General features: G+C 33.7%; 1 protein-coding gene and 1 non-coding gene across 2 annotated transcripts; both read right to left on the bottom strand.

Moving 5' to 3' along the window:
• Positions 1-1,435: 1,435 nt before the first annotated feature.
• Positions 1,436-2,501, bottom strand: LOC150032103 (uncharacterized). Its single transcript, XM_090307943.1, is given in 2 exon segments — positions 1,436-1,486; positions 1,488-2,501. Coding segments are annotated over 2 exon segments (1,065 nt in total).
• A 10,241-nt stretch (positions 2,502-12,742) lies between these two features.
• Positions 12,743-12,849, bottom strand: LOC150032102 (small nucleolar RNA R71). Its single transcript, XR_016525648.1, has one exon. It is a non-coding gene; the product is annotated as a small nucleolar RNA R71 (small nucleolar RNA).
• Positions 12,850-13,237: the final 388 nt, after the last annotated feature.

Raw genomic sequence — 13,237 nt, 5'->3', positions numbered from 1 at the left:
ATCTACATTTAATTAAATATACATGATAAACGAAGTATTTACTTCTCAATTAAAAGAATAATGTATAACTTTATAGATTACAATAAAAAAATTAAATATACAATAAATTATTATAAAAGAATAATATATAATTTATTTCTCAATTTATTTTTCAATCCCTAACTATTTGGAGTCCATCTGACACTTCCTTCGATTATGGCCTAACTGATTACAAAATCCACATCGTTGTCAAGTTATTTGTTCTGTCCAATCCATCTCATTGTGATAACGTGAACTTTTCGATTTACCCGGTTTTCTCAACAACGATGGATCAGGATTAAGACGGGCATATTAAGGTGTGTGATCCAATAATCTTCATGCGGTACAGGTTGAAATTGAGGAGAGTAACATTCAGCATAAGTTAACAATTTATAGTAGTCCTCAATAAAATCTTCATAGTTCATGTTAAAATGTGAGCAAACGGCCATAAAATACGAGTATGGAATGCCGAATGCTTGCCACTTGTTACATGAACAGTACTGCTCGGGCCTATTTAGCCTCAATATTTGAACGTTTCCACCTTTGGCATTGAGACTATGACGTCCTGTCTTCACATGAAACACACATTCATACCGATCGTATGATTGTACTTCATGTTTACTAGATCTTGCAGCCCATTTATTTATTTTCTCATGTGCATACCTGGATTTTTACTCCACTTAGTATTATAAAATATGTTTGAAATAAATTGTTAATAACATATATATAAAAAATAATAATAATATTATCGGGTGTATTTATCTTAACGCTCCAATGCATCCCTTATTTCTTTCCTTCTTTTCTCGAAATAATTCACGCATTTAAGAATGTTATCTGAGCAAGAGCATTTAAAGGCAACATTCGAGCTCCTTTGAGGACTTCATTTATGCACTGATAGATTTGTCGTCATCCACCCATATCTGAATCCTCCATCATGTGCTTGAGTCCATTGCTCTAAATTAATGTTGTCAAAAAAACTCAAACAGCTCCAATTTATTTCTTTGATATCTTCAATTGCTTTATTGAACTTTCGAATTTGAAACTGACACCTGGCACGATAAACATAATCTTTCAATGAATTAAATTTATAGTTTTTTTATTAAAGTTGCTGATGATATGTCGTAAGCAAAAACGATGGTGACATTTCGGTCCCGTCTAACCATTTGCTGGATTGTTCACTGCTGCGATTATACCAGCATGTCGATTTGAAATTAAACACACCTCGTTACAATTTCTCTCAGGTATTTCAGGAACCATCCCCATGAGTCTGCGGACTCTTCATCAGCAACGGCAAATGCAAGTGTAAGAAGATGGTCATTTGAGTCAACTGATATAGCAATCAACAATTTTCATCTATATTTTCCATACAAGTGTGCACCATCTATCTAAATTATCGGCCGACATTTATTAAAAGCTTCTATACAAGGACCAAATACCCAAAATAAAGAAGTTAGGATAACATGGCCTTCAGTAAGCGTTTCTTTCACTCTCCACTCTACACGTGTTCTGGGATTTGTTTGCTTAACCATATACAACCACCTGGGTAACAATTTGTAAAACTCATCCCAATCACCGAACACTTTAGCCACTGCTTTTCTTTTGCCCTCCCATACCCTATGGTAAGGAACATGATATCCAAACTTTGATTTGATGTCGGTCTGCAGTTGTGCCATACTGATAGATGGTTTTTCTCTTACGGCATCACAGAACTCTAGTGCAATCATTGATGAATCCAATTGCACATGACTTTGACTTAGTTCTGAATAAAAACATGTATGCTGCTCATCGTACTTAGTGATCTCAAACATGCCATGCGATTTTTTCTTTATTGCACGAAGTCTCCACTTGCAACCTTCCTCCAACTTCTTACACCAAATTGTCCAAATCGTCGGTGTCAATTCAACAATCTCATATGGTACGTGACATTTTATTGCAAAACATTTGACCGTGTGTTGTAGCATTTTCTTGTCTTGACAAATCATCCCTTTATACAATTGAGTATTGTCAATGTCCACATGGGCTACAATTGGGTCATGTTCTCGAATGCTATCCAGTACATTCATATCCAAATCGTTGAATGTATCTGAAAGCATCTCATGTTCACGACCATCGAAATCCAACTCTTCAAATTCATCATCCATTTCAGTTCTGAAGTCTCTGTACAGGTTGTTAACCGTCATATCTTCATTATCACATGGCGATACAACTGACTCCTGATCAGGATCAATACATTGAGTTGGATCTTCAAACTGGCTAAATGATGTATTCAAGTTTATATCCACATCTATCCTATTTACATTTACATACAAATGCACTAAATTCGGCAGTGGCATTGCCATTGAGAACATCAAGTTCATAGCTTGTGCATTCGAAGTAGGGAATGACATAAACCTTATTGATCCTGATGGTTCTAGGTTAGGATGTCTATATATTATTTCTATCTGATTTGTTCCCATATCTACACTAAGTGAGATCCCAACCATTTCAATGAATTGTTCAAATACAATTCTACTGTTCACATTTATGCTGAAACTCCCACTTGGTGGTTGGTCATAGTCAACTCCATCAATACCATCAATCATATTACCATTTGTAAACAACAAAAATCCCATTTTCTAAAAAAAAAAAAAGACAAACATCAAATTTTTATATTATACTTTTTACAAGAAGTAAATTAAAAAATATTAAACTTTTAAAAAAATCACAATAATTTTGTATTATACTTTTTATAAGAAGTATATTAAAAAATCACAATAATTTTGTATTAAACTAAAAATATTAAATTTTTTAATTTATAAACATAAACTTTTTAAGTTTGATGAACATCAACTTTTTAAACATAACAATAAATTAAACTATTTATAACTATTTTTAAACATAATAATAAATTAAACTTTTTATAACTATTTTTAAACCTAACAACAAATTAAACTTTTTACAACTATTTTTAAACATAACAACAAATTAAACTTTTCAAATTACAATGAGATAAACTTTTTAAAACTATTTTTTTTAAATTTAATTCAAATAAAAAATTAAATTAAATTAAACTTTTTCAAACTATTTTAAACTACATTTTCAAAGTTAATACTAGAAAAATCAAATATCATAAGAAATATATTTTAAAAAATTACAATAATTTTGTATTAAACTAAAAATACTAAACATCAACTTTTTAAACTATAAACATCAACTTTTTAAACATAACAATAAACTAAACATTTTAGCACTATAAATATCAAAGTTAATACTAAAGAAATCAAATATCATAAGAATAAACTAAACATTTCAAACTATACTAAACTTTAAAACTATACTAAACTTGTTAACTATCACAATAATTTTGTATTAAACTATAAATATCAACTTTTTAAACATAACAATAAACTAAATATTTTAACACTATAAACATCAAATTTAATACTAAAGAAATCAAATATCATATGAATAAACTAAACTTTTCAAACTATACTAAACTTTTTAAACTATACTAAACTTATTAACTATCACAATAATTTTGTATTAAACTATAAATATCAACTTTTTAAACATAACATTAAACTAAACATTTTAACACTATAAACATCAAAGTTAATACTAAAGAAATCAAATATCATAAGAATAAACTAAACTTTTCAAATATCATAAGTTCAACTCACAGATTCGGCGGTAGTTCTCTTTTTTCCTTCAAAGTGACAACGTTCACCCTTTTTTCTTGTTATATGTTATCTGGCAACAATTACAAAAAAAAATTTTAAAAAAATAGAATCTATAAAAAAATAATAATATAAAAACAAAAATAAAATTTATAATTATTCTTAAAAAATAAAAATTTAGTAGAATAACGTACCAGTATAGTTTGTGGTCAAAGGTTGTGTGAGAACAATTTGTATCAAACAAAATAGAAGAAGAGAAATGGAAATGGAAAGCAGTGAGTTAAAAAATGGGAGGAGAGGGATATTAAGAAGAAGAGAAATAGAAACGGAAAGCAAATGGGAGGGGAGGGATTTAGTAGAGGAAGAAGCAGATGATTTCGAAGGCAGTGAACAAGGGACTGAAAATTATGAGGTTTAAAAACACCTACACTCGACCCACGGGTTGCAAAATTAAAGGTTGGTGGTTGGGGGAGGTAGGCACGGCAGCGGCAGCGGTAGAGGGTGGCAGCGATGGGACGAGACATGGAGCTTGTCAAGGGTTGAACTTTCGACCTACATAAGTCGAATGTTCAACCTTCGACAAGTCTCCTTTCACCAAGTTCATCGAGTTCTCAACCTTTGATATCCATCTTCGTCGAATTCTCAACCCTCGACTTCTAGCCTCAAACAGACAAAACAACCATATTTCTCTAATTAGTTTTAAAACAACTATATTTTCCTAATAACTTTTCAAATCTACAATATTAGAATAAAAGATCCGTTTCAAACCAACCCTATTTTTATCAATAAATATTAAAATAACATTATTTTTTTAAAAAAAATTCTAAATATACACAATACATATTTTCTTATATGCATAAATTAAAAGAAATCACTTGCATTTTACGTCGCAATCCCTATACCTTTTAATGATGATCTCTTTTGACAAACTCTCTTGTATAAGATGATGTAGTATGCACAACAATCATTCAAATATCTTACCATCTTCAATCGAAACTATGATTTTCAAAGATTCAATATGTCCAACAGAAAACTCTTGCAAAGTCGTTAAAAGACAATGTCTAATTATTATTTTTTATAACTTAATTTTTAAAGAGAGAACAAAAGATATTAATGAATTAAAAAGGAAACAAAAATAATATCGAATCGATTAGTATTTTCAAATTTTTTTAAAAGTAGAAAATATAAGAGTTAGTGTCCTCTAACAATCGAATTACGCTCAATTTGACAATCTAAACATAGTTCAATTGATAATACATTAATTATCGTCTTAAAGATTGGTAGTTTAATCCCACTCACTAATTAAAAAAACGTATTTGAAAATGAAAGTTTTGTTTAGTATAACTAAAAAATGATGGTTGAAAAAGGTGAATATTGAAATCTAAAAGGGAACAAGAGTTGCAGAGGTAACCCTGTCGGCTACTTCTTTTGGCAATTAGCAGACAAGTTTTTACAGTTTATCAATGGTTATGGATCATGTGGATTTGTAAAATGGTAAAAATGTTTAATGATTTTGTAAATTGATAATTAATAAACCCAACAAACCATATCTTATTCCTTAAGTTAAGTCAATTTCCAATAAATATCATTCTTTGGATTTTTACCAAACACATCAAAAGTGAAAAACATACTCTAAAAACTAGTGTGACACTATCCTAATTTGTCTATTTCAAACATAAAATCATTTTAAATTAATCAACCATCTAACTTTAGAACTAAAAAACAAAGTTGTGAACTAATCATTAAGGTTTACCCTAGTTGATTTAGGTTTTCTTTTTCTTTGTCATACATTATCCTCATTTTTTAATTTAAAATTTAATTTTCATTTACAAATATTTAATATATTAGTTAAATCATACAAAATACTCCTAAACTTTGTCATTTGTTTCAAAAATAAAAAAATAAAATTATTCTTTAATAACTTTCAAGATTATCTGTTGACCTTTCATAAGCACAATGGAACTACTTGGAGTAAAAATCTTGTATAAATTTAGACAAAAATTGAAACTTAAAATAATGTGGTGGTGACTTAGTACAGTGTATTCAAATTTTTGTTTTGTGTCATTGCCACACCCTTCTAGATCCCAATTTATGTATGAAATTCTAGAGAATTTATGCTATAAGGACAATTTTAACATGTAATTCTTTCTTTTAAGGGTGAAAGTTCAAATCTCCCTTGACCTAGTTTTTGTACTTAAAAACTAAATAGCTAGATAAGTAAAATCCACCAATATTCAAAGAGGAAAAAAAGTATTCTCGAGTTTGTTTGGTACAAACCTCTCATGTTGAAACATAAAGAATTTGTGTTGCCAATAATGGTTTTTGTTCCACTTTTTGAAACTTAACAATTTTGCCCTCTTGCTTACATCATCAGCCAAAATTATGGAATTATTGTGAATTTGAGAAGAAAAATGAGGCACAACGAGAACATGGATATCAAAAAAATATAATATATATAAATAAATAAAATAAAATAACTAAATAAATAAATTTGAAATAAATAAGAAAAATTGTAGAAAATAGAAAATTCCTCCAAAAATCTCCACTTTTTCCAAAATTCATGGGATTTCAACCAATGTATGTATATCTACAAAATCCACAAATAACTATTTATGATACTTGGACACTATGCATAGGTGGTTGAATGATACATGGCCAACCCATGTGATAATGAAAAAATAACACTTGATACTGGACACTAAATATGACACTAATGGACATCTATTATTATTATTATTTTAAATATTTATAATACTCTCCCTTAGATGCCCATTATATATATATGAAGTATGCCTCATTAAAACCTTATTAGGAAAAAACCTCATGGGAAAATAAATCGTAGTGAAGGAAAAAGAGTACATATTTCATGTAATTTATACTTTTAAAAGAATATATTTGCTCCCCCTCATGAAAACATCACTCAAGATCTCTGAGTTGCCACATTCCAATGTTATGCATCAATTTTTCAAAGATTGCGATAGTTAATATTTTTGTAAATAGGTTATTTTTCAAACAAATTTGTTGTACAGTAATGTCACCATTTTCTTCAAGATCATGGGTGTAGAAAAGCTCTGGTGAAATATGTTTTGTCTCCTTTAATATATCCCCATTTGATTTATAATATGTATGTTGTGTTGTCTGCATATAATATTGTTGGAAGATTTTTACTAGAAGACAAACCACATGTTTCATGAATGTGTCGAGTCATTGATCTTAGCTATTCACATTCTCGACTAGCCTTGTGAATTGCAAGAATTTCAGTATGATTTGAGGAAGTAGTTGTTATGGTCTATTTCACCGATCGCCATGATATAACAGTTCTTTCACATGTAAACAGATAACATGTTTGAGATCTAGTTTTGTGTGGATCAAATAAATATCCAGAATCTGCATAACCAAGTATATCAAAATTTGATTTATTTGAATAAAACAAACTCATATCAATCATTTCTCGGAGATAACTAAGTATATGCTTAATTCAGTTTCAATATCTTTTAGTTGGAGAAGAACTATATCTTGCTAATAAATTTACTGAAAAATGCAATATCTGGTCTTGTATTATTAGCAAGATACATAAGTGCACCAATTGCACCAAGATATGATACTTCAGGACCAAGAAGTTCTTTATTACCATCTCGAGGTTGAAATATATCTTTCTTCACATCTAGTGAATGAACTTCCATTGAAATGTTCAATGGATGTGCTTTGTCCACATAAAATCTTTTCAAAACTTTTCCTGTAAAAGTTGACTGAAGAACATGTTGGGATTGGTGTCCTAATTCTCCCAGAGTCTCGTAGTTTGTAAACTGTACACATTGTTATGAATAAAATAGGAGTTATTTTATTTTGCATTTACTCATATCCAATAAACAAAACTCCATGGTTATTGTATGTAAACTTAAGTATGTATATGAAATATACAAGTGGATCATGCCTTAAGTGATAACCTAAAAAGGTCTGTAGTATAAAGATTAAGGAGGGATACCTGATCCTGGTGGCACTACGGATACGGTTTGTTTTGTAGAGGTTTACAAGTGTTGTGAACTACTGCAGATGGTAGATCCTGACCATTCATGTGGAGACATGCAAGCGAGGGTGTCCTATACAAAAAGTTTGTATAAGACCGGACCACGAGATGACTAGTCTCTTTATATAACGCAGTTGATACTTGAGACTTACATCTCACCTAAACGACCATAGGTGACATGACCTTAATTCTGAGTGTTTTGGGAACTTCTGCCTTTGAGAGCGGTCCTTTGATTAGTAGGGATGAAAGTGGTCAGATTGCCAACTCAACATACCTACCTTTTTGGGGATTTTTCTGATTTAGGAGCTAGGAACTCAGTTACACAAGATGGAATTCACTCCTTCTCCGAAGCAGGTGTAAGTAGATAGATTGCTCCCTTAAGGGTTGGTCTTGAACATAGTGGCCACAGCTTCTTTTTGGAAGAGAGGACTCAGTCATAGTAGGATTATGACTTATGTTCATTAGAGGGATTAGTGGTACTTAAGAAGTTAGATGTAACTATAGGGGTATAACGGTTATTGGCCGAGCTGTACTTACGAGCGATCTGTGAAGGGTTTTGTCGCACTGCTGATTGGTTAAGATGGACACATAATATATCTGTGATAAGGAGAGTTCAGTTGTCGGTCTTTAGTGGAGTACTTGGCAGTTAACGGATGATGGATCTCGTGACTAAAGATTTTAGTCAGTTATTTACTTATCGTTGGAGCTTCGAGCTACAGGTCCATAAGGTCCCCTTGGTAACTCAATGGATTCAGTTGAGGATCAGTTCTTGGTGTTGATTTGAAATGTTCAAATTGACAAGAGGTAATTCGATTATATATGATATGATCGGTATGATGTATGAGATACATCTAGTGGAGGATTATTGTAAATGAGATTTACATTAAGTACCATGGAATAGAAAAAGAGATATGGTTTATATGTTTAATGAGATGAAATATTAAAACTATAGGTTATAAATATAGTATGATAAGTTAGTTATCATTTATATTTATAATAATTAATTATTAGATAATTATATCTTTTTCTCTAATAACCAATTGAGTGGGAGGTTATTGGTGGTTTCATGTTAATCGTGAGATAAAAGGAAAATTATTTTCCTAAATTTAGATGAGTTACTATTCTCGGAAAAAAAAAACTCACAGAAATTGCTATCAAGTGAAATTGTTTCACTAAACGATAGCTCATAGAGACTAAACATCGTACAGTATTAGTATACGATAGTTCACTCAGCTAGTCGTAGTTAAATGATTGCAAGGTATTGTCTATACGATAGGTTACACTCAGCTAGTCGTAGCTAAATGATCGCAAGGTATTGTCTATACGATAGGTTACCTTCTTCTACACGATTGAGCATTTGTCTATATGTTGACACCTCTCATCTCCCACTTGCTCAATCGTCTACACGATCGTTGTTCCTCCGGTCTCTTCCTCTAACCAAGTCCACACAGAGCCCATGCTTCTGGATTCTCACACCGAGAATACCAAGGCAGCCATTGTGGCGGTGTCCTCACTCAACTCGACTGAGTTCAAGGTTTTAGAGGTCGTTCGTTGGGTTCGTGATCTTGGAGATCGTTGAGTTCGTGTTTGATGTTGATCGTGCTATGTTGCGGTCGTTGTGTTCAAGCATTCGTGTGTTGCTGTCTTGGAGATTGAATGAGCATTCGTGATCGAGGGAGTTTGAAGAATGAGTCTTCAAAGTTATGTATACTTTATCCCTTGATTTCATTGTAAAGCATGCTGTAATTTCGTATTGTGCATGACTTGTAAGTTTCCATTTCTTGACTGTAATGGTTAGTGTTCAATGTCGAATGGAATTTGGAACGATTATTCTGCTGCTCATGGAAATCCTCATGTCTGATTTCATTCAATTGGTATCAGACCAAGGTTGTTCTGATATTCCAAATTTTACTTCTGTTTTGAACTTCTTTTACAGTCGTGGTGGGTTTTCTGCATTTGCGTTTAAGTGTTAAATGTGTTTGTGGATGGTGTTGATGAATGTTTACAAGTTATTTTCCTCTATTTAAAGCTTTCTTTAAAGTTATAGAGTGTTAATTTGTAAGGGCCTCTATATTTGTGGGAATAATTAACAAGCAAACGAGTCTATAATTCAAAGTGTTTAAGTTTGTTGAGTTGTTCGTGATGAAGTTTCGAAGCATGGAGATACAATTCTCAGCGAGGAAGAAGACCAAAGGTTGGTCATATTGTGTAGCCTAAGGTAAATGATCGTTGGGATTTGGCTAAAGGATCGTGTAGATTTTTCTACGTGATCGTGTAGTATTTACTAAACGATCGTTTAGCTAATGCTAAATGATGGGGGTAAAATGTTTGCTCTATCGCGTAGCGTTGGTTGCCCGATCGCGTGGACACTGAAGGTAAACGATCGAGTGGGAGCATTTGATGCTCATCGTTTAATAAAAGACGAGCGCACTAAACGATCGTGTAGTTAGCATGCCTCGTCACATAGTCACTGACTACACGATCACGCTAAATGATAACGGTCATTTAGACGATTGTACTTCACCGCATTGTAGTCGTTTAGACGATCATTAATTGGCGCTCACTCAACGATTGACACTAAATGATTGGCACTCACTCAATAGTTTAGACGATTGTGCTTCACCACATCGTAGTCGTTTAGACGATTATTTAAGGTTTGCATTATACATTGCACGTTGCACGATCGCGTACCTCATGCTCCATCACATAGTAAAAGGTACATGATCGTTGCTAAATGATAACGGGTAGAAGTGCACGTTATTACAGCGCAAAGATATAAAACAATGCATGATTGTGACGGTAAAAATATATAATATTGCGTCCAAAAGCATTAAGTTTGCAATATTGCGATCGCATGCGTTTATCACATTAAAACACCTAACTTATATATTTTATGTAGGAAAATGCGTTGATGTAAGGCGAAATTGCGATCAAAGAAAAATTAGCGGAGCGCATAAGAGATTGCGACCGCACGGCTATACGATCGTTTGTGTTTGTGAAAATCTGCTCAAGAAGGTGGCCGCATAGAGCCGACGCATCAAGGTAGGCACATCTGGGTGAAAGCTTAATAAATCACGATGGGACAGAACGCTGATGATGGTCGATTCCGAATTAAGTTGACAAACCGTTAACGACATACTCTAGCAAGTACACTCAACTTTTCAGTGACAAATATTCGGTGCATCAGACAGAGAAGTAATGACATCCAATAAGTGCAATCATTCGAGAGAAAAATTTCTTCACCCTGAAGCTCTATAAATACCGAAGGCCACCTTCGTTTAAGGAGTTAGCCCAGTTTTAGAGTTCACCATATAGACGATAGTTAGCCTTGTTCTTACTATTCATATACTTAGAAGGCGAAAGCGAGAGAAGGGAAAAGACACCGAAAGATCATCCTGGTCAGCTTGAGAGAGTGCCAAGGAGTGTGGAAAAATAGAGAGAGTGTTGATTCTTGCGAGAGCAAGAATATCTTTTGAGCAGAGTAGAGAAAAACAATGTAAAATCCTTGGAAAGCAAGAAATTTCTACCAGACTCTTTATTTTTATTTTGCATTGTCATTCTGTACTTCGATTATATATATATAGAATGGAACTTGCATTTCTATATTTGTTCACTCCCTTTAAAACACGCATGAGTAGCTAAAATTGTCGAATGGGTTGAGAAGTACTTAGCTAACATGACCTAAGATCTTCATTGCATGTGACCATCTTATCTTATGTTGCACCCATCACCCTTTAGAGCTACTCAAAAGAGAGTCTAAAGAAAGAACCTAAGACTTGAGAGAGCTAGGTTAGAATCTAGACTCGAGAGAGCAAGATTAGATCTGCATAAGCAAGAGATAGAGACTTAGAGATAAGCTCTGTTTGCCAACATGCATCGCATGTACCCGAGAGATAGATTATGATAGTATGCGGTCGCCTTGTGTATATGTGTGTCATTCATCATCATATAAACAAGAATAGAGGCTTAAACGTAGGTCCTATAGACATCCTCGCGTACATCGCATGCGTTCTAAAACTAGAAGCCATAGCATTTACATTGAAAGATGACTTGTTGTTGTATGTGTGTAGCATGATCGCATAACATGAACGCATTCCTAGGAAGTGTTAGCTAAATCCTTTCTCAACCCATTCCCCCGCATACTCATAGCATCTTTCATATTATTAACTCTTTTCTCAAATCCGCCGTATAGATTTTATACTTCAAACAACCAACCAACCAACGCATTATTTTATTTGTTACCGTAAAGTAATAGAAAAAATTCCATTGCATACTGTTTCCTTAGTCCCTGTATTCAACCCTGGGCTTACCAGGAAACTCGGTAGGATTTATACTTGGGTCTTACTAAGAAAACTTGCATGCACCACGCATATTCCACCATCACATTCTATACCATTATTTCATCGTATAAAACAACAACGCATCAAGTTTTTGGCACCCTTGTCGGGGACTTCGGCAATACTTTGTGCTAACGGTAATTTTTTTATTTTCTTTGTAGCTTTCAATCTCTGGCGAATTACGACCCAGAGATTGAAAGAACGTTCCGACAAAGATTGAGAACCAACCGCAAACAACAACAAGACAGAACTCCAAGAATGGCAGAACAACCGAAAGAGAGGACCGCAAATGCAAATAACATAATGGCCAACCTCATCCTCCTGGCGAATGACCGCAATAAACCCATTCGGGACTATGCATAGCCCAACCTATATGATTTCTCCTCAGGAATCATGAAGCCGGTGCTGGACAGATTGAGGTTTGAAATGAAACCGGTTATGTTGCAGACGATTCAAACGGTCGAACAGTTTGGTGGTAGGCATGGCGAGGATCCGCACGCCCACCTCGGAGTTTCATTGAGATCTATAACACGTTCGTGTTCCCAAACATCTCCGCTGAGGAGGTTTGATTAACATTGTTTCCGTTTTCGTTGTGTGACCAGGAACGAAAATGGTCCTATTCTCTCGAACCAGGGGAGATTACATCATGGGAAAAACTAGTCGAGAAGTTCATGAAGAAGTACTTCCCTCCAACGGAGAATGCCAGAAGGAGGAAGCTGATCACTAATTTTCAACAGGATATTGATGAATCGCTTAGTGACGCTTGGGCGACGTTTAAGAGGCTGGTAAGAGATTGCCCGCATAATGGATTATCAGACTACATACAAATGAAAATTTTCTACCACGGATTAAACCCTGCATCGTAGACGGCTACCAACGCGGTAGCAGCTGGTGGTCTACTCGATAAAACGTATGACGAGGCAAAAAATATACTTGATCGTATTTCAAAAAATCACGAGGACTAGCGAGAAAGTGATTAAAGATTATGAATTAAAGATAGTGACGCAAATAATGGGTCCATCGCATCCCTACAAACCTAAATGAACGCGATGATGAGTTAGATACAAGGAATTGCAATCAATAGCACGGGAACGCAAAAAGGGCAGGTCAACACAAGTGCTCAAACGACCACGAGTTGTGTCATCTGTGGAGAAGCACATCCGATTGAAGAATGCCTAGGGAATCCGCAGTCAGTATGC

The sequence above is a fragment of the Benincasa hispida genome, chromosome 12, assembly GCF_027475165.1.
Source record: "Benincasa hispida cultivar pf3 chromosome 12, pf3_genome.v1.1, whole genome shotgun sequence".
NCBI classification, from domain to species: domain Eukaryota; kingdom Viridiplantae; phylum Streptophyta; class Magnoliopsida; order Cucurbitales; family Cucurbitaceae; genus Benincasa; species Benincasa hispida.
Note: the sequence above shows the minus strand (reverse complement) of the source record. Positions and strands in the feature narration are given on the sequence as shown.